The sequence below is a fragment of the Gouania willdenowi genome, chromosome 15 (genome assembly GCF_900634775.1).
Source record: "Gouania willdenowi chromosome 15, fGouWil2.1, whole genome shotgun sequence".
Classification (NCBI taxonomy): domain Eukaryota; kingdom Metazoa; phylum Chordata; class Actinopteri; order Blenniiformes; family Gobiesocidae; genus Gouania; species Gouania willdenowi.
Window position 1 is genome coordinate 3,497,888 of NC_041058.1, and position 22,503 is coordinate 3,520,390.

Consider the following 22,503-nt stretch of genomic DNA (forward strand, 5'->3'; position numbering starts at 1 on the left):
ATTTTTGAAAGCCAATGGCAAGCCTGGGTTTGCCATTCCCCGCCCCCTTATTAGCATATAAGGCTAGTACTACTGAGACGTTTAGCGCATGTAGTAATATACTTGTTAGTACCAGTTGAGCTTAACTATGGTTTATATCTATGGAAATAAATGCACACATAAATATTCAATAAATAAATACATATTTTTGTCATAAATAATTAGATTAATAAATCACTTAATACCTAAATATATGCCATAAATGTTATTTAAGTATCTTTTGAATGATGTGCTGAAAGCATACATGGATAAATGAATGAATGAATAAAAACTAAATACCGATAAATCACTCAATATCTAAATATATGCCACAATTGTTATTCATTCATTCATTTATTTATTTATTTATCATGAGAATAACATTTCATTGTTCGTGCTGAAGTGCACGTATAAATACTATTATAATTGAATGAATGAATATTTAATTAAAAATACAATAAATAAACAGATTGATAGGTGAATAAATAAAAAAGAACATTAATTAATAGCATTTATGGCTTATGTTTAGGTTTTAAGTGATTTATTTATTCATTAAATATTTGTTTAGGTATTTATTTATTAATTTATGGCATACATCTGTAGGTATTTATGTATTTATTCATTGTTAATTGTGGCAGAGTTGGTCACCCACAGATATCTTAAATATCACATTTATATTCTATCAGACTTTTCATACAAAATGACAAATGCATCTTAGAAATGACAAAACAAACTGTTTTGGTGAAAGTTCTCTCAGCATATTCAACATTTCTCAACTATTTTGTTTTATTTTCAATATTCCTCATTTTAGAGCTCCACAGTTTAGACCATAGCATTTCACCCGTGTGTGTGCGTGTGTGTGTGTGTGCGCGTGTGTGTGCGTGTGCATGTGTGTGTGTGTGTGTGTGTGTGTGGTGTGTGTGTGTGTGTGTGTGTGTGTGTGTGTGTGTGTGTGTGTGTGTGTGTGTGTGTGTGTGTGTGTGTGTGTGTGTGTGTGTGTGTGTGTGTGTGTGTGTGTGTGTGTGAGAGAGACTAAGCCTGAAATCTTGTTGCAATATTTTCACCCTCCACAGTTGCTCATAATGTAAAAAGCTGCTGCTGCTGCAGGGATAGTGTAACAACGCAGACTTTCCATTGAAATTATAGTCGAAGAAATTGAAGAAACGTCTGCAGCGAGACTTCCCTGAAGGACACGGAGCCTGTTCCCTAATATTTGGGTTTGCAATAATGGGATAAATTGGACGTAAGGGGAGAGCTGAGGGCAACGTGGAGACTTTTTGAGGTCAGGGAGACGAAGTGAAGGTAGAGACGAGAGAGAGAATTCAACACGGACGAAGCACAAATCTGTCTAATCAAACCAGTGTTGGGTACTGGACTGACTCAAATCCACAGCTCGCATTTCTAATTGGTTTGGAGATTATCAGCTTTTCATGCTGTCACAGACACACACACACACACACACACACACAGTGGCAGCAGATGAATGGAAAGAGTGACTCAGCGGATGCATTAAACTGAAATAAAGGGAAATGGATTCAATACATGAAGCAAAATGATCATCAAATAAAATAAAAATAACTCTTCAGAAAAGCATGGCAGGGTTAGAGGTCACATATAAACAAGCTCAGTCTAATTAAGACTGCATTTCGTCCGATAATAGTAAGAAATTGGACTTAAAAGCTGATAATTCTTCATTAGATAAAATAGTGTAGGCCAGTGGTTCCCAAAGGTTTTTAGCAACGTCCCCTTTGAAGAATGAAAAGCTCTCACGTTCTTCAAATCTCATAAAAATAATATAAAATGTGTATTAATCACATATTTTTGAACAGTAATAACACTATTTTTTGATAAAGTGCAAAGAAAAAAAACCGCAAGGACAGTGATTTCAGAATGAAGTAAAAACACATCTATGCACGTGACTCCATGTCCCACAATGCAATGCGCAAAAATGTCAACAAACTATTTTAGAAGGAGACGAAAACCAATTCTTTTTGGAGTAATTGACTGTGTTTGAAATGTCAGACTCACGTACGACTCATATTTACTGTAAATGAGTATGGAATGTAGTATGCAAGAAAAACTTGAATGTATACTATACTGGGAATTTTTTTAAGTATGCACGGTGGGCACACGAGTCATACTCAACCGTCCCATGATGCATTGCGAGCGGAACGTAAAATCACCCTGGACTGGCTTCAAGCTGCAAAATTTTTCAAAATTAAAGCATCTCTTCTTGTCTTCCATTTAGGGCATGAATAGGGCTCTTGTTTTGAAGTTAATTAAAAGTTTTGTCAGTAACAAAATGGAGGGTCTCAGAAATGTTCTGAAATGTGTTTTTTCATTAGTTTTATGGATGAAATGACCACATGTTGATATTCTACTTGGTCACTTTCTCACTTCAAATGTTTTCAGAACTTTCAAAGTAAAGGTGGAGAATCAACAGAGATATTTAGCCTCAGTGTAGATTCCAAATGCATCTTGGGAAACTTGGAAGTATACTTCAGTGAGAACGCTCATCATCCTAATCATATTTGTAGTATATAGTAGATGGTATATACTCATTGAGTTTGTAGTCTCTTTTTTTCCTTTCTTTTTGGAGTAATTGTTGTTTGATTCATTAATCTAATTATCGGGGGTTACAGCCATAAACTCGCTTTTTTTAAGTCGCTAAACTTTGAACCGAGCATTAATGTGTTGCCACGTCTGTCTCTTCAGGAATAATCCGCACCGCGTTGCCAAACATGGACCGCGAGGCCCGGCAGGAGTACGACGTGGTCATCCAGGCCAAAGACATGGGCGGTCACATGGGCGGGCTGTCCGGCACCACGGAGGTCAAGATCACCCTCACCGACGTCAACGACAACCCTCCCAAGTTCCCTCAGAGTGAGTCAACGCCTGCACAGCATCCATCCATACATCCATCCAGTTCTCATCCTCGCCATCTGCCTTTTCTCTGTGACCTCTGACCTCCAGCTTCCACTTCTGTTCACACACACACACACACACACGTCCTCCCGCGTGCTGTGGTTTGCGTGTTTGCAACACGACCTCGAGTCGAGTCGCTGTTAGAAGCTGAAAAAAAAACCGAGTGAAGAAATCAATTATTAAATATTGTTCATGGGCCCTCTGGAGGCTGCAGAGCGCTGACTGAAGGATGCTACGTGCATGTTAACACTGTGCTAACAGCTCGCACCACACGTGACGACATCAGGCAAACGGCTGCTCTAAATGTTGACAGTTTCTTTAAAAACCTCGATTAGATTTTTCCTTTCTTTTTGCATGATAATTTCCATTCCTTTCCTCTATATCTTCACACGTTTTCCTCCACATCTCCTCCTCGGAGCTGAGAATCTTCTGGCAGAGACTCAGGAGAGAGGCTGCAGAGAGTGTTGGAGAGATGAGGCGGGCAAGGGGGAAAGCAGCGAAATTAAAGATGAGGATTTAAGCCTGAACAGATGGAAAGAGCAGGAAAAGCTACAGTGAGATGCAGAAAGAGAAAACAGAACCTTTCTACTTAAAAAAAAAAAAAAAAAAAACACTTTCATGTGAGAAAATAAACACTTAATTCCTTTGATAACACAATGTAAAAAAGTTGCTTTTAGTAGAAAACCTAACCTGCATTGTTTCTACATCTGTAACAACAAACAGCAATAATGTGTAATGGATGTGCAGACTATAATAATGCACAAACAGCGCTCCCACCTGCAGGAAACGCTCCCAGATGGTATGAATGAGGACAGTGATTACTTATTCAGTGGCTGGGCAGTGAAAAAAAGAGCAGAATAGTTGGAAAAGTAAGAAATTGGAGTCAATAAACAAAAACCGAGCTAAAGAAAGCGAGAAAAAAAAAGGCAGAAGCATTTAGAAAGAAGAGAAATAAGAGCAATAATATCAGGATCACTCATCATGTGTTAAAGCAGTGGTTCTCAAGCAAAATGATGGTCCATTGTTCTATGAATACGTAATAACCACCTTTATTTATCAGAATAATTTCCACTGTTATCCAGGATGTTGATGATTATTATTTGCACCCTAGTATTTAGTCATCTTAAATATGTAAATCCTTTTTTTATTCAGAAATGGGTTCAAAGTGGCCAAAAATTGTGGAAAAGGTGGTGAAATGGGATTTTAAAAACCACAGAAATTAGTTAAAAAAAACTGTACAAGGAATTTAACTTAGTAGTTGTAGTTGCAAATTAGAGTGGCCATAAACGGAAAGAAAAAGTGGTCGAAAAGGGTTCAAAGTAGGGATGTAACGATTCACTCAACTCCCGATATGATTCGATTCACGATACTGGGTTCACGATACGATTCTCTCACGATTTATTTTACAAAATGGGACTGTAGACAAATGATGACTGAAAAATATTCCTTTATTTTTTTTGGGAAAATACGGTACTATTTTCCTTTTATTTTTCATTGTCAAAAGAATTCCTTGATAAACTATTCAAAACAATGCAATTTCACCAAAAATAAATCTTGAATGAAATAAATAAAGGAATAATACAAATGAAGAAGCCTATTAATTTAAATTCTGGTTCTATAATAAACAATGCAAAACTGCATAATAGTTGTTTTTCTTTTTAAAAGTGCAATTGAAAATGTATTTTGTGCCTTAACAATTGGACTTTAAAAAAAAAAAAACCCGTCATTGCACTGATATACGTCATATTTGTTTGGACCAGCAGAGGGCGCTGGTAACCCAGTGGTCGGTTGGCATGCAGATATCTTGCAGTGAAGAAGAGATGCTATGCTAGCAGACAGAGTTAATAGAATAACGTGACTTTTACAGATATTCAAGTGATATTACAGATATTCTGTCGGTGCTAAAGGGGTAATGAATCATTTATTAACATATTTAAGAGTAGAAGGCGGCCAGAAAGAAAGTATTAGCAGACTCCGCCCGCCGCCTACACTTGTGGATAGTGCCCTCTGCTGGTTAAAAAAAGTACTGCGATTCAATTTTCAGAAAATCGATATCAACCGTGATACCTATGAATCGATTTTTAACTGCCTTACGATTAATTGTTACATCCCTAGTTCAAAGTGTCAATATTGGAGCGATTAGTTTAAACTGGCTAATAATGGGTACGACAAATGTGGTTAAATATGGTGAAAAGAAGTTAAAAGTCACAATAATGGGTCAAAATATGCAACATTAGGTGAGAAAAGTGGTGAAAAGGGTTTATTAGTGCCGGAAATGTCTTGAAAGTGGGAAAAAAGTTCAGAAAAGGCATTGAAATGTGATGGAGAAGTGTCAGAAATGGGAGTAATGTCGCAAAAATGCATTAAAAGGAGCAAAATATGTCAAGAAAAAGAGATGAAAAAAGGTTCAAATATGGCAAGTTTGGTGTATTTGAAGAAAAATGGAAAAAATAAGCAAACAAATATTCTTAGTTTGTTGAAGGTATCTGGCCACCACCTCCCAGTGTCTTGCGACCCCCAATGGGGTCCTGACACCAAGGTTGAAAACACCTGTGTTAAAGGATGGGGGATGTTTCCTGGTCCTACTGTCTCAGGTTTTCTTTTCCTTCACGTTTCTCCCTTACGTGTGATTTTTCAAGCGTAAAAAACGAGTGTGCGCTCTTTAACGACTTCATCCTCTATTACTTTGACATGACGGGGACGCTTTTGTTAAATGCTGCTAATATATGCCAGACACAGCTGCTTCTCTTTCACGTCCCCCTTCAACATGAGCGCAGAACAAAGGCTTTTGAAGATCTCTTCACTAGATATGTGCGTGTGTCGTTAACGCCTTTGGGAATTTCATAAGATTGTCTTTAGAGAAGTGTCTAATTTCATTAAGTGAATTCCAAAAAAAAACAATGCCTCAATTACAAATCAATTTTAAATGGTAATGTAGCAACAAATGCTCATCAATGAGACACCGATTGGTCTATGGTCCATTGGTACCCAGGGTACTTTTTGTGGATAATGACCAGTATAGTTATGAACATTTCATTGAACTGGCTTTTGATGCAGCATTTAATCACTGTTATGATAATGATGATGGATATATAATGATGTATTTTGAAAGGAAAAACGTAGAACATGAGAAATGTCCTTAATTACTTAATGTTTTTCTAATGCAATGGTTTTTATGTTTTTTATGGTACTGGTAGAAAAAACTACTAAACAATAAATGATTATAAGACACAAAGGCAAGCTACAATGCCTCATGTAAAGGATTCCCAGTAATGAAGTAATCCAACATTGGGGTTCAAAATAAAAATGAGGATGTTGCATAAAGATATTGGAAGCTCTAAATTGGCCATATCTCAAAGTAAAAAGTTCCAACAAAAAGGTGGAGGGGCAGGGGGGGACAATTAGTTTAAATTGTCAAATAATGGGCACAATAACTCATGTGTGTTTAAATTGACATAAATAAGCATGAAATGTGGTGAAAAAGAGGTTAAAAGTGGCAATTCTGGGTCAACATATGTGACATTAGGTGGAAAGGTGATTGAAAGGGTTTATAAGTGCCAAAAATGTCTGTGAAAGTGGAAAAAATGTGCAGAAAAGGCCTTGAAATGTGATGGAAAAGTGGCAGAAATGGGAGTAATGTAGCAAAAAATATGGTAAGTTTGGTGTAGTTGCCAAAAAAGGGTAAAAAAAATATAGGCTAAAATGGGCTCGAATTGTAAAAAAAACTATTCTTAGTCTCGTGACCCCATATAAGGTCCTGACACCAAGGTTGAGAACCCGTGCACTAAATCATATAGTTAGCCTAATGTGTTAAACTACATAAACCTCCATAAAATCAACTCTAGCACAGAACAACATCAGTTGTAGTCAAAGCGTCGATAGGATGAGATTTTCATCTGTTTTCTCCGAAATGCCAAACAAGTCGTTAAATACGTCCGTCACAGTGAGGATGACTAATGAGTGCAGACGTCCTCTGTGAAGTCTCACTAACGCACACTTCCTGTATATGTAGCCCAGCTTAGCTTCAGCCCGTACCCAGGTATGCCAAGCTGCCTGTGCGTTCTGTCATACAGCGTTGGTATCAGCTGCCAGAAGGCAAGTGAAGTTAAGCTCCTTAGAAAACGCCAGAATAGAACGACCGGAGGAGAGAGGGAAGAAAAAGGGCCAGCGCTGGGATGAGCTTTTAGGACGGAGGGAATGAAGGAAGAGTAGAGGTTCAAACGGACAGAAAGAATGGGATGTTGGCAGCAGAGTGTGACAGGGATGGAGCTGGAAGATGGAGAGGATGGATTTGGCCAGAATGAATGGAGGTGTGGTGAAGGCTGGAGGGATAAAGCCCCCGTGATTCACTCTCACCATTAGCGTTTACTGGGAAGGAAGTGACACGGATTGTTTCAGCTGAATGAGGAAAAACACGAGAATAGCGAGTCACTGTTCAACATGTATCTACTGTACATTCACCAAAAATGAATACAAACAAAAAAGGTAATTTGATTTGAACAAAACAAATCCAATCATGTCGGTACAAGTGGACGTTAATAAGCGAGACAACTGTTATATTTGTTCAGTGAAAACCATCAAAACTGACATTTTTTTATGTGAACGGGAAAATAAACTTCCTGTCCTCCCCATCTGCACCGCAAAGGTTGGCGTCATCTTACCTTGTTTACGATGCAACCTTGTTCACGCACCTCTCTGGTAGGAATTTTCCCCCTCGGAATCAATATAATATCCAATCCATCTCCTCCATCAGGACGTGCAGTCTCGATTAGCGGCACGTCTCGTGTTTTTCATGTTAAATAGCAACGTTATTGGCCTTGTCGCATTTTCAGATTTCCATCTTACGCACTATTTTAGTATGAATTCTACGCATTTCTTTACGAATGAGGACACAGGTTTTGACTCTCACCATTAGAGTTTGACTGGGAAGGATTGTTTCAGCTGAATGAGGAGAAACACGAGAATAGGAAGTCACTATTCAACATGTATTTGCTGTACATTCACCAAAATAAAACACAAAAAAAGTTAATTTGATTTGAACAAAACAAATCCAATCACGTCGGTAGACGTAGATGTTTATAAGTGAGACAGCTGATGGATTTCTTCAGTGAAAACCATCAAAATTGGCATTTTTTGCTTCATTATGGAAATGTCCACCTCAGAATCAATATATTATGTTAAATAGACTTGATTTCTTTAACAAATGTGTTTTTTAAAACCAGATTTTTATCTTAAGCATACTTTAAGTACGGATTCTATGCATTGCTTTAATAATGATGACACAGGTTTCAACTACACTACACTAGATCACATCTGGATAAAAATGGCTGATCTCATTGGTTGCATTTCCAGAAATAAAACTGTCAGAAAAGTACTTTTAAGATGTTTTTTTTTTTTTTTTTTTTTTTTTTTTTTTTAAATGATTGTAAAAGTGATGATAATGATTTTTTATTGTCGTGAAATTTTGTTACATTCCTAATAATAGCCCAATCAACTAAATCCTCTTCAGATTTTGTCTATTAAGACATTTGTGTTTCATGTATTGACAATAAACAAAATACTTGCACATTTGTTCAAAACAAACAAACAAAAATAACATTTAAAATACTTTGTGACGTGGTACTTTTTGACAGTTTTACACCTTAAAATAAGAAACTATTTTTGGGTCTTTGTAAGCATTCGCTCCCACCTTTTTTCTTTGATTTCCATCTTTATTTCCATTATTTGAAGCTTTTTTTCCCCCAAATTTCCTTTAATACCGTTTCATTTCTTACTGCGGACAACACACATTTAAAATTCATATTCTAATATTTTTATGTTGAGCACTTAAATGAAGTCTTAATAGAAATGTAAATAGTACTTTAATCCTATTGTTCACAAACTAATCTCTCCAACGTAAACCTGCTCCAAAATCATTGATTTTCACATTGCTGAAATATTACGTTAAAAAAAAACGCTCGTATTAAAACGTGCATTAAAAAGGTTTCAATACGTGTGTGTGTGTGTGTGTGTGTGTGTGTGTGTGTGTGTGTGTGTGTGTGTGTGTGTGTGTGTGTGTGTGTGTGTGTGTGTGTGTGTGTGTGTGTGTGTGTGTGTGTGTGTGTGTGTGTGTGTGTGTGTGTGTGTGTGTGTGTGTGTGTGCGTGCGTGCGTGCGTGCGTGCGTGCGTGCGTGCGTGCGTGCGTGCGTGCGTGCGTGCGTGCGTGCGTGCGTGCGTGCGTGCGTGCGTGCGTGCGTGCGTGTGCGATAAGATCAAACCATAGAACTTTAAATATTCAATATTTAATCATATTTTACTGAATATGCACAAACTTTACAAATACATGAATCCTCCTGATTCTTTCCAAGCTGATGACTAAATGTTAAATAAAGTTATCCAGTCATTTATCAGGTCAGCAGACAGGTTTGTGAAAAACATGCTGATAATTGGATGATCAATGAGCAGAGGCAGAAGAAAACACACGGAGAAATGATTTGGCAGCGGATGAGAAACGAGTGAGCAACATATGGCCGTCCTGAAAACCAGGTGTCTACGTCCTTATACCACACACATACACACACACACACACACACACCTGACGCTTCGGGGGGATATTAATATCTGAGGCAGATGGTATAGTTCACGTTTAATCCCTACAGGCCTTTCTGTAGCTGACCCCCCCTCTGATGTTTAAAAACATGGTGGCAGCGCGCCAGGAAGTCTCAGAAGAACGCAAAGAGTGTTGAATATCAAAGGTAATGTTCCGCCTCTGGTTTCCCCCCAGGTGTGTACCCCATGTCTGTGTCAGAGGACAGAGTGCCAGGAGAGGAAGTGGGCCGTCTGAAGGCCAAAGACCTGGACCTGGGAGACAACGGGTTGGTCAACTACCGCCTGGTGGACGGAGACGGGATCAACATGTTTGAGCTGAGCACGGACTCAGAGACGAGGGAGGCCGTCGTCAAACTGAAGAAAGTGAGTCAAAGAAATGTGTGTGGACGTTGGTGTGTGTATGCAGACAGGCAGGTCAGCAGGAAACCTCTACTTCTCTGCTAGTTCTTTGGCTTTTATGTGTTTGTTCATGTCACAGCTTTTTGTGTCACTTTTTCTAAAAAAAAAAAAAAAATCACATTTCCTTCACTTTTCTTTTAACTTTTGTGAGCTAAGTCAGTCAGGACTCACCAACACAACAATGATTGTGAGCAGATGCTACGCTAACCAGCAGCTTGTGCTAGCCTCGCTTTCGCACTGAGCCTCAAACTCAAGAGACAGTTAAAATTACAAACTAATTTAGTTGTAGATATCTCAATCCCTCCAAATATACAAATCTAATGAATCGCCACAATATTTCCACAGTTTTCCCATATATGCTTATATCACATAATGGCAGTCATTTTTAATCTGAAATTGTTGAAAGAACTTTTTTTTTAATTCCTGCATTTTTTCCTCAAATTATTCAACAAAATTAAATAAATATTGGTCATAAAATATAGTAAATGTAAACGAACATGCTGCAGGGACTGATATCTGGTACTTACTGCTTGGATATTGTTGGTGCTTTACATACTTATAATATAATTTATACTTAGATTAATGTTGAAATTACTCATTTTCCTGCCTAAAATCAAATATGTGGCACATTTGAGATAAAAACTGATCCATTTTTGTCCTTTGAACTAAAATGAGTTTGACTCCCCCTGTTGTAGACAAGTGAAGGAGATTTTTCAAAATAAAATGACCAGAATTCTTGATTTTTTTCATTTGTATTCCAGGACCAAATGGCCCGTGGACCAGTGTTTGAATAAAAGATTGTTACAAAAATAGTTACAATTTCATAATTACAACTCAGTCAACGAAATAAGAATATGATATTGGCACCAGTAGACTCAGTAACTGGAATAAGTGGGTCAAAATAAGTAAAATCCAGGGTTAAAGACTCCCAGTTAGGCTCAGTTATTGAGTTTTTAGACACCAGCGGCTAACGCTAACCTAGCTACATCAGCACTCGTCCTTTTATGGCTCCGTCCCTGAGCTCCACACAATCAACAGCCACTTCTCCACCGCGTTGGTTTTTCATATCGTCACTTGGTTCTTACAGGATTATTGACTGACTAGCGTCGAGCTAGCGAGGCAACATTTAATGGTTTTCAATTACAGGCTGCACAAAGAGGGAAAAGGTTTGTTCATAAATCTTAAATCAAGAACGTTGGTTTGGATGGAGGATTTTCTTGGTAAAACTGTAATTTAACTGTGGTTGTTCCACAACTAGCTCTGAAGGAAAGTATGTGTGTGTGCGTCATCTGAGAACCTTTTCCTAAAAAAAAAACATGTGCCTCCACAGCAATGACGCCGTGGCTCTTTGTATAGACGAAGCAGTTTTGTGTTAGCGTTAGCTTGTTGGCAGAGATGTAGCATGAAGTGTTCTTTCTCTCATGGTTTACTGCAGTGTGTGTGTGTGTGTGTGTGTGTGCGTGTGCGTGCGTGCATGCGTGTGTGTTAGAGTTAATGCTTCCCAAGGCCACACGCCTCATCTCCTGAAGTGTGACTGTAACCTACACACACACACACACACACACACACAAAATCAGGATTATGAACCTCTCTCTCTCTCTCTCTAGCATCTCTTTTAAAGAAATTTAACCTTTTCCATCCGCGCATTATTAATGTTTGAGAAGAAACAATAATAAGAGTTCATCTAAGGTCATTAGTGGTAAACTCAAGGTCCGGGGACGAAACCCGGCCCTTTGTAACATCCAAATGGGCCCGTGGGAAAAGGAAAATGACTGAGAACACATGAAACATTGTTTAAATGCCCAAAATATTTAGTTGTTGACATCACAGTATAGTTGCAAAGGTGTGGAAAATATCTTGGCAATTTTCCATGGGAACATAAGCTCGGGAAATTTGGCAATATTCCAAAATCTGAAACTTTTCATGGGAATTCTTTATTGAAATAAAGCAGAAAATGGGAGTAATTTTTTAATCACTATCATTTTGATACGTAAATATTGGCATCCATGCCAAATAATACACGTTAAAAAAATAAATAAAAAACACACATTTCAACAGATTTATTTGGAAGTAGAACTATGCAATTATTCAAGTGGAGTTTGTCACAAATTCAATGAAACTCCTCAGTTGTGACGTAAGTTGCTCTGTACATTCTCTCTATGTTTGTGATTGGTCTGACGCTGCAATCCCCTCCCCTGTCACTAGAAGGCACACATAGCCAGGCTGAATTCCTCTCGCTTAAGTGAACTTGTTTGTATCCTGCTTCATAGCACAGCTGCTCTGTGATGGCGAACGTGTGATTAGGTGAAGCTAATGGATATACCTATCCAGCTTCGTAGTACAGGCCCCTAAAGCTGCCTTCTGTGTGATGAACCTAGAAATCCAAAGCAGGATTTGTCAGGAACCGGTGAGCTTTACGTTCTCCTAAACAACACGTATACACACAACAATCTGAGGCCCGTAATGAGTGATGTCAGTGGTGGTGAGAGACGTCTCAGACAAGAAACTGTGGGAAAAATCTCCATCAGAAACGATCAATACACGCCAACCATCTGCATGATAATACTCTGTAAACCACAGCTGATCTCCGGCCAGGGTTGGTGTCACCGGGCCGTGAGTGATGCCACCCTAACCTATTTCAATAAACTACAACTTATGTCCCAGAGCAAAGCGGCAAACTCATAAATCATGCATAAGCCGACATGGCAGCACGTAGCCGTGCTCTCAGCGCTCAGATGGGAATAAGCAAATTAAATGAAGAGCTCCAATCTGCACACAGCTCCGATTGCACAGTGTGGGCATGTAAAGGGAAGCCCACTGGGACACTACACTTTAATGGAATATCTCTTAAAACACTTGAGTTTACAGCCTGGCTGTGCTCGGTGGTCAAAGTAATGGGAGCTAATGATTATGCTAACATGGGGCCAAAGTTTCTGTGTGTACATGTTTAACGTATGAGAGCAATAATTAGAGATACATACTGTATGTAATGAATGCACAAACAACACGTAACAACAGGAAGTCACTTAGAATTACATGAGGCCCTCAATCTGATTTATGATCAAAGTCAATGCACAAAATGACAACATAGAGAAATACACAAAATAAAAACAGAAATACATAAAACCACAACTAAAGACACAAAACAACAAAAAAAGAACACAAAAATAACTCAGAATCAACAACAAAACACAGAAAACAACGGGAAGATACACAAACCAGCAAGAGAAACACACAAGACAACAACAAAATACACAAAACGACAACAAAAACACAAGAAAAAGACAAAATAACAGGAAAATGTGCAAAAAAAAAAATACAGGAAGATTTACAAAACAAAAACAGGAACACACAAAACTAGAAGAAAAATAACTCCAAAAAAGACAAAACAACAACAAAAACACAGGAAATAACAACAAAAAGACAAAAGAACAAAAAACTGTACAAATATACTGTAGAAATATTGGAAGATATACAAAACATCAGACACACAAAAATACACAAAACAACAACAAAAATCTACCAAAATACAGAGAAAATAATACAAAATGACAAAGAAACACACAAATCTGTTTATTTCCTGTGTTAATGCAGATTGGTCATTATTCTGAATGCTGAACATGAATGTTGATCATGTGACCCTGAGATTACAATTATTATTGTAATCTTACACGGATTACACAGCAGCAGTGTGAAGAGATGAGCGTGTGAAATGAAGAGAAACAAAGTGGGTCACATCTGTGGACACCTTCAGTGACATCACAGAGCCAGAGGAACCGTTAGGTTGTTCTCGTCAGATCAGATCAGAGACTTTATCTCCTCAGATGATTTAGTCTTGATTGGATTCAGAACAAACGCACAATAGGATTTCTACGACATGAGAAACTCATTCATTTATTCGTTGTTCTGTACCCGCTTTATCCTGGACAAGGTCACAGCTGGAGTCAATCCAACGCACACGGACAAAAATCACATGTTTGAGTCCAAATAACCTGACATACTATTGTAGGGAAAAGAAAACCCATTCAAGCCCAGATGCGGTCCTGGAGAGGGCGTGTCCTGCATGTTTTATATGCTCCACCCCCCATGGTGATTCTAAAGGGCTTTCTATAGCGCTACACGATGACATCATCATAAGATTCAGGACTTAGAGACATGGAAAACATGCAGGACAGCATTTAGAATAATGATCAATATAAGTATTAATACAGGAAACAACAAAGGGTTGAGTATGTTTTGTGTGCTATTGTAGTCCATTTATGTATTTCTGTTGTCATTTTGTGTATTTCTGTTGTTGTTTTGTGCATTTTTGTTTTTTTGTGTATTTTATCATCATTTTGTGTCTTTTTGTTGTTGTTTTGTGCATTTTTGTTGTTGTTTTGTGTATTTTATCATCATTTTGTGTATTTTTGTTGTTGTTTTGTGTATTTTTTTGTTGTTGTTTTGTTTATTTTTGTTATCATTTTGTGTATTTTTGTTGTTTTGTGCATTTTTTTTGTCATTTTGTGTATTTTACTGTCATTTTGTGTATTTTATCATCATTTTGTGTATTTTTGTTGTCATTTTGTGCTTTATTGGTGTCATTTTGTGTATTTTGTTGTCATTTTGTTGTCATTTTGTGCGTTTTTTTGTTGTTGTTTTGTGCATTTTTGTTGTTTTGTGTATTTTTGTTGTCATTTTGTGTATTTTGTTGTTTTGTGCATTTTTGTTGTCATTTTGTGTATTTTTGTGTATTTTACCGTCATTTTGTGCATTTTTGTTGTTGTTTTGTGTATTCTTGTTGTCATTGTTGTTCTTGTGTGTATTTTTGTTGTTGTTGTGTATGTCTTTGTAGCCATTTTGTCTGTTTTGGATGTCATTTCATGTGTTTTTGAAGAAAATTTGTAACAAGTAAAAATAATCACATATTTTTCATTGTTTTTGTTTTGATAGTCTGGTATTAATGGATATCAGCAACAATGATAATTACTGAATAACTATGTGCTATTTCTTAATAATCTTTTGGAAAATACTCCAACGCTCTATAATCATTGTTTGATCACATGATTAGTCAAATGTTGGTGTTGTTTTGCTGTTTGGTTTTCATTCGATGGTAAGTACACACTAAGGATCCTCCGCTAATGCATCTGGAGGAAGAAAAACAGCCTGAAATTGCACCTGATGAAAGGGAGCGTTAGTAAAATTGATCAACCACACAAATGGTGCAGGGATTCATTCAGCTGCAACAACCAAAAAAAAAAAATCCCCAATAAAACTGGATATTTGTTAGCAGATCAGACATCAAAGTGTCTTTAAACTAACATAGGAAGCTCATAGGTATCAGTGTGAGCTCAAATCAGATTAATAACTGAGAGCAACGTGGTTTACACACATAAATCCTTTGTACCACAGCTTTTAACAGCCTGAGTTAAAGAGGCCTTTCTCACCCTTTACTGGGATTTTATTACTAGATGTTCATCCTGAAAAGATCTGTCTGCTTATTGGAACATCCCCTCCCTCAGCAATACAGAGATATTTAAAAGGTAGAGATACACAATAATGGATTTTTGGCCAATATCCCAGATTAATGATATAAGCAAATGCAAAAATATAAGAAATTACAGGAAAAATACACAAAAAACAATGTTAAGGTTTCATTTATTCAGAACAAATGTCATAGAAATTTGCCTCTGAAGAAGACTGGCAGTTGACAGTTGTAGCATGTCAGGAGATCAAAGTACATTTTCTGAAATATTGAATGAAACAACATATTATTATTAAAAAAGAAGTCATTATGAACTTGCTGTAATTGTTAACACGGAACTTAAGGACACGTCAAAACCATCAGCAGATGCCTTTGAAGAAGACTGGCAATCGACAGTTGAAACATGTCAAAGAGATCAAAGTACAATTTTTGAAATATTTGTTTGAATGAAACCATAACTTATTATTGTTAAAAAAAGAAGACATTATGAACTTACTGGAATTATTAACGCGGAACTTAAGGACACGTCAAAGCCATCAGCAGATGCATCTGAAGAAGACTGGCAGTCAACAGTCAAAACAAGACAAGAGATCAAAGTACATTTTCTGAAACACTTGTTTGAATGAAACCATAACATATTATTAAAAAAAGAAGACATAATGAAATTTTAGATCAGCTCACCAAATGTCATTTAAATCCGTTGATAACTTTGAGATATCCTGCTAAAAAAAACATCCATATCAACGATGAAAACACAGAAACCTTTTGTTGTTTGAATGACTTTAATGTTGATAACGTGACCTCCTTATCTTACACTGATTACACAAAAGCAGTGTGAAAAGAAACCGGAGGGATTAGTGTGTGACATAAAAGAGAGTGGAGAAATGTCCCTAAAATCAGGAGTATTCTTATCAAAAACATGCAGAAATGCAGCCCTCGAGGAGTTAGTTCTGAGTTCTTGTGTTATTTTCCTAGTTGTGCTGTTAAATAGAGACGTGTGTGTTATTGAAGTGGGAGTTTCAAAGCGCACACACGCAAATCAATTCACTATAGGCTATTAGAAGTCATTGGCTTTTCATCTAAAATCACGTTAGCGACTTGTGGTTCAGTCAGAGCTAAATGGATCTCACGCCTCTGCAGTGACAGAGAAAATCTATGTCACGCACTTTAAATGATCTTGTTCTCATAAGTGACCTGTGGCAGTAGATAAACAAGCTGTGGACTTTAAAGCTACTTCTGTGTCCATCTCATGGTGCGAGTCCCAAACTCCCACAGCTAATCGCGCCTCATTAAAAAAAACAAGCGTTTCCACCTGATGATGAAAAACAGTCGAAGGGGAAACGAGTGGATTCTTCGTCCGAGGCCCAGAGTAATCGCTTCATATCATGCCACATCATGCAATACAAACCACAGAGGAATGAAGGGAACTGTGTGGGTTAGTGAGGTTTGAAGATGCTGCTGATTATTGGGTTGGTTGTTTTTTTATCAGCTGTGTGACCACAGCTCCCCCTGTGGGAGGATAACATTACTGCAGCCTCCTTTATTTCAGCCTCTTCACTGTTTAAAGCTGTTTTTTATATCTTTTTTTGGAGCCAAGGTACATGTTTTTTCATTAAAAATGAAATCCCAAGGCTCACCACCACCAACTGAAAATGTAAGAAAATTAAACTTTGTAGCCTCTGTTAACAATATACAGTCATTCATGAATAGGAATCAAATAAAAACAAAGGAAAAAAAGTTTTTTATGAGCTTTCATATTTATTCTTTCAAATAAAAAGTGAAATTAACAATCTGCCAGTCATTCTTATCCAAGTGTTTTTAATAGGAATCTAATGAACAACAACAACAACAACAAAAAAAAATGTTATGATGTTTCCATATTTCTTTTTACAAATAAAATATGCAATCAATAATCTTCATCTTATATTTATGGAAGCGTATTGCATTGTCTTGAAATATAATTGAAAGAAAAAGATAATAATGAATTTTGCTATTTTTTTTACCTTGTTTTTCAGTTACTCTAGAAAACAGGAAAAAAATAGTACAAAAAACAAAAGAAAAAAAAAAAAATGTCCAAAATGCGGAAAAAAAATTGCCCAAAAACAAACCAAAAAAAACTATTTATTCAGAAAAAAAGGGGAAAAAACGAAAAAAAAACTATATATATATATATATATATATATATATATATATATATATATATATATATATATATATATAAAAATATATATATACCAGTTTTGTTCTTTATTGTTAAAAGTTACGAGTGTCAGATATTAACATGAATGATGAGAACTGTGCAGTTCTTTTTTTTAATTTTTATTTTATTTCTTATCGCTGTGTGTATCACGTGGTGTTTTTTATTGTGTATTTTTATGAGATTTTTTATGAATTTTATTTGCACACAAATATAGCCTGGTTTAAAGTGTTGGTTTAAACTTTGTATTAAAACAACTTCAATGATTAAATTGCGTCTCTTTTTCCTTCCAGCCGGTGGACTTTGAGACGAAGCGGTCGTACACGCTGAAGGTGGAGGGGTCCAACCCTCATATAGACCCACAGTTTATGGCCTGGGGTCCGTATAAGGATGAAGCCACCATAAAGGTATGGAACGCCTCAGAGTGGAACCAGTGCAGTGAGATGATGGGTGGCATTAACTGTCTGATGGGTGCAGGTGACAGTGGAGGATGCAGACGAGCCTCCCGTGTTCGTGGCTCCAAATTACACATTTGAGGTGGAGGAAAACGCTCCTCAGGGAACCATCGTGGGACGCGTTCACGCTAAAGACACAGACATCACCAACAATCCTGTCAGGTAATTCATTTATGTTTGTCTCTCTTACTTTTAATGGAAAAACTATTAAAAACCCAATTATCTGCCAATCACAATTTGTGTTTTTTGTTTTTTAACTTTAAAGGGAACATGTTCATATCTACCTTTATAGAAACTTAGCTGACACTAGTTATCATGATAATGATCAGAGGACAGCGTTAATCACATTATCAATATTTATACTCAGCATTTAGAATAATGACTAATCAGAGCATTAACACAGGACACAACAAAGGGTCCATTTTGTGTATTTTTTATTGTCGTTTTGTGTGTTTTACTGTTGTTTTGTGCATTTTTGTATTTTTGTTGTCATTTTGTGAATTTTTGTTATTGTTTTGTATGTCTTTGTAGTAATTTCTCGTATTTTTCTTGTCTTTTTGTGTGTCTTTGAAGTAATTTGTTTATTATGTCATCATAAGGTGTTTTTGTTGATGGATTTGTGTATTTTTGTGATAATTTTCTGTATTTTCGCTGTTGTTGTGCGTGTTTGTCGTCATTTTGGGTATTTTTGATATAATTATTTGTGTATTTTTTCATTGTTTGGTGTGGTTTTGTTGTTCTATGTATTTTTGTGGTCATTTCGTGTAATTTCGATGTTGTCGTGTTTGTCCTTGTAGTTATTTTCTGTATTTCTGATGTCATTTTGTATGTTTCTAAAGTATATTTGTGTGTTTTTGAAGTTATTTTTTGTATTTTGTGGTCATTTGGTGTAGTTTTGTTGTTGTTTTGTATACTCTACTGTCATGTTGTGTGTTTTTGAAGTAAATTTGTGCATTTTGTCATCATTTTGTGTGTTTTTGTTGTGGCTGCACAAACATAGACTGATGGCTGCATGTAGCCCATGGCCTAAAACACTTCACATCCATATATTTCTGATATCTTACAGACTGTTTGTTTCATCAGCGAGTGTGAAACGTGTGTTTGCTGCTGTAGGTACATGATCCCTCGGTACACGGACGTGGAGCAGTTCTTCAGCGTGAACGCAGAGGACGGTTTGATCACCACTAACAGGCCCTTGGACAGAGAAGCTCAGGCCTGGCACAACATCTCCGTGTCGGCCACAGAGATCGGTACGTGTGTTTGCTTTCAGGAAGTGGTGACACAAAGAGTGTGTAGGTGCTGTGTGTGATCCTAGACCTTCAGTCTGCGTCTCCACCCCAAACATTTGCTAACAATACTCAAATGTTGGGGTGAGAAGGTGCCAGAGGAACCACGGGAGCTTCAAAGTGTTCATTCCCCTGATTTCAGCTTTCCCAAACTCCCCAGAGCCACAGCGGCCCCACCCTGGTATTCTGTAGTCGGGGGCAGAAACGCCGTGTGGTTTCCCTCTGGCGTGCTAGACGCCAGACGGACAGATGGAAACGGGCTGGCCGCCCACAAAGCCAGGACCAATGCAGGCTACGCTAACCGCTCACAGGCTGTGGAAAGCTAAATAAATGTCTGGTAATGACAGGGTAGTGGAAAACTTGCACTGGCTGAAATTGCAGAGAAATGGAACAGAACAGCAGAAAAAAATGGACCAACCTTTTTGGATCAGATTTGTAGTTTTCTTAGTGTCTGTTTAAGTTTAATCTTTGAAATTCTAGATTCAAAAACCCAATCTGGCATTACTTGAAAATGTGCCATTTTGTGAGGTTTTAATTTTTGTTGTCTTATTGTGTATTTTTGTTGTCATTTTGTGTATTTTTAATGTCATTTTGTGTGTTTAGGTTGTGTTTTGTGTGTTTTTTAAATAATTGATTTTTGTTCTCATTTTGTATATTTTTGTTGTCGTTCTGTGTATTTTGTTGTTGTTTCATGTTTTTTTGTTGTCTTTTTGTGTATTGTACTGTCATTTTGTGTATTTTAGTTGTTGTTTTGTGTAGGGTTTTATTTTGTCATCTACGCTAACCGCTCACAGGCTGTGGAAAGCTAAATAAATGCCTGGTAATGACAGGGTAGTGGAAAACTTGCACTGGCTGAAATTGCAGAGAAATGCAACAGAACAGCACAAAAAAAGAGGGAGGAACCCTACTGACCTTCTTAGTGTCTGTTTAACTTTAATCCTTGAAATCTTTGATTTAAAAAACCCAAAGTGTTATTTCCAGCTGCCATTACTTGAAATGTGTCATTTTTATAGGTTTAAAGTCAGGTTTCAGGATCCCTGGAGGTATGATAATCATTTCCCCTGAGGTCTTAAAAACTCCTACCTGTAGCTTTTAAAATACATAAAGTGAAAAGGTGACTGATGGACATTTTTTCAGTTTTTCCCTAGATTGAATGGTGACGTGTTGTCCTGTCTTTCCAGACTCTTTAGGAGGCCACCACCAGGACACCAAAGTCCGTGTAAACATCAAAGTGAAAGACGTCAACGACAACGCTCCAGAGTTTGCAGCCAACAATGAAATCCTCATGTGTGAGTCTGCAGCACCGGGGAAGGTACGGATCTTTGTAGTTCTCACCAAACTGGAGTTGAAGCTCATTGGCTGTGACATGTCATACTAATGCACTACTCGTTGTAAGTCTGACATCAAAATTAGTATGTAGATAGTATGAAAACAACGGATGTATACTATGTGGGGACATTTTTTAAGTATGCACGGTGGGCACACTAGTCATACTCAACCGTCCCATGATGCATTGCGAGCGGAACGTAAAATGGTCCTGGGACTGGCTTCAAGCTAAAAATCATACATTCCCTTTTCAAAACAAAAGCATCTCTTCTTGTCTTCCATTAGTTTGTATCTCTTGTAAATAAGGCTCTTGTTTTGAAGTTAACCGAGGGTTTTGCCAGTAGCACAATGAAGAGTCTCCAAAATGTTTGAAATTTCTGAATCAAATATTATATATTCGACTTGGTCACATCAAAGGATAGAGACTGGTGTTGGTCTCGAGACCAGATTTTAAAGGTCTTGGTCTTTATTAGGTTAGACTCAGTCTCGGAGTGCCCGAACTCTGGATTTTTTTGTCAAGACCAGCACTAATTTCTGCTATTCTTCAACTTTACTAACGTGATAATGAGCAGAAGAACTTGGTAAATCGACAAATATCTTCGATTAATGTGTTACCGTTTCAGTCAAATGTATTCATAAGAAACTAAAACTAAAGAGAGAATGTTCTTTAACTGTTCAACCTTATCATGGATTTTGAAACTGATTTTTAAGTCTCTGTCTTGGTCTTGACTCAGCCTAGACTCCCAAAAGTTTTGGTCTTGTCTTGGTCTCTGTGCATTCTGGTCTCAGGCAAGTCTTGGTCTCGTATCATGTGGTCTTGATGACAACACTACTAGCTTACAGAGAACAATCATTGTTATTTAGGTTGAGGATCTCTTTAAGTCCAGACCCAACCCTGACTGTGGCCAGAGTCTTTAGTCCAGCACAGAGTTTGGTTCCAGTTTGGTTGAAAAGCCTCCAAATAATGCCCTGTTGTTGAGTTTTGGGTCTAATCCTTGTGTTTGTTTCAGGTCATTGAAACAGTGAGTGCGGTGGACAAAGACGAGATGGCTCACAGACAACACTTCACCTTCAGCCTGGCTCCAGAAGTCGCCCACAACCACAACTTCTCCCTGAGAGACAACAGAGGTCAACACCTTTAATACTTTCTTCTTCTTCTTCTTCTTCTTCTTCTTCTTCTTCTTCTTCTTCTTCTTCTTCTTCTTCTTCTTCTTCTTCTTCTTCTTCTTCTTCTTCTTCTTCTTCTTCTTCTTCTTCTTCTTCTTCTTCTTCTTCTTCTTCTTCTTCTTCTTCTTCTTCTTCTTCTTCTGCTGCTGCTGCTTCTTCTGCTGCTGCTGCTGTGGGGTTGTTTTTTTTAAATATTTTTTTTTTGCTGAGATTAGATCAAAGTATAAGCAGATGGAGGCTCACAGTACCTTGCAGAAATCAGCAGGTGCTCCAAATCTCTGGTGCACACAGGCGTATGTACACACGTCCTGCGGGCTGTAATAATTGCAGTGGGGTCTCTGTCCGTCTGTACATATATCTGAAGGGGTCCGTCTGATTGAATTAGGTTTGTTGTGCCTTGGGTGAGACAAAGTGCAAGGAAAGAGAGAGAGAGAGGGATGATGAAGGATAGCAGATTGGTCATGGAAATGTATGAACACCAGAGAATCATTGAACATCTTTCGGTAACACTTTACTTGAAGTTTTAAAAAAGACTGACATTACGCTCTCATTAGCATGAATAAGGTGTCATTAAGTGTCATTTCGCTAAATTATGACACCTTTGGAGCTATGTTGGCATTTTTTGGGTTTGATGGAGGGATCTAGGAGGGATTAGGCTCGTAGTTAATGCAGTCTCGG

The 22,503-nt window shown here is 37.5% G+C and overlaps 1 protein-coding gene across 3 annotated transcripts in view; it reads left to right on the forward strand.

Moving 5' to 3' along the window:
* cdh11 (cadherin 11, type 2, OB-cadherin (osteoblast)) overlaps positions 1 to 22,503 on the forward strand; it is a 117,536-nt gene that overhangs the window by 87,914 nt on the left and 7,119 nt on the right. For all 3 annotated transcript variants that reach the window (XM_028468388.1, XM_028468387.1, XM_028468389.1), the window contains 7 exons: positions 2,734 to 2,901; positions 9,707 to 9,894; positions 17,885 to 17,998; positions 18,069 to 18,208; positions 19,160 to 19,296; positions 20,514 to 20,644; positions 21,669 to 21,786. In XM_028468388.1, the coding sequence (XP_028324189.1) occupies positions 2,734 to 2,901; positions 9,707 to 9,894; positions 17,885 to 17,998; positions 18,069 to 18,208; positions 19,160 to 19,296; positions 20,514 to 20,644; positions 21,669 to 21,786 (996 nt within the window). The remainder of the gene's footprint in view (positions 1 to 2,733; positions 2,902 to 9,706; positions 9,895 to 17,884; positions 17,999 to 18,068; positions 18,209 to 19,159; positions 19,297 to 20,513; positions 20,645 to 21,668; positions 21,787 to 22,503) is intronic.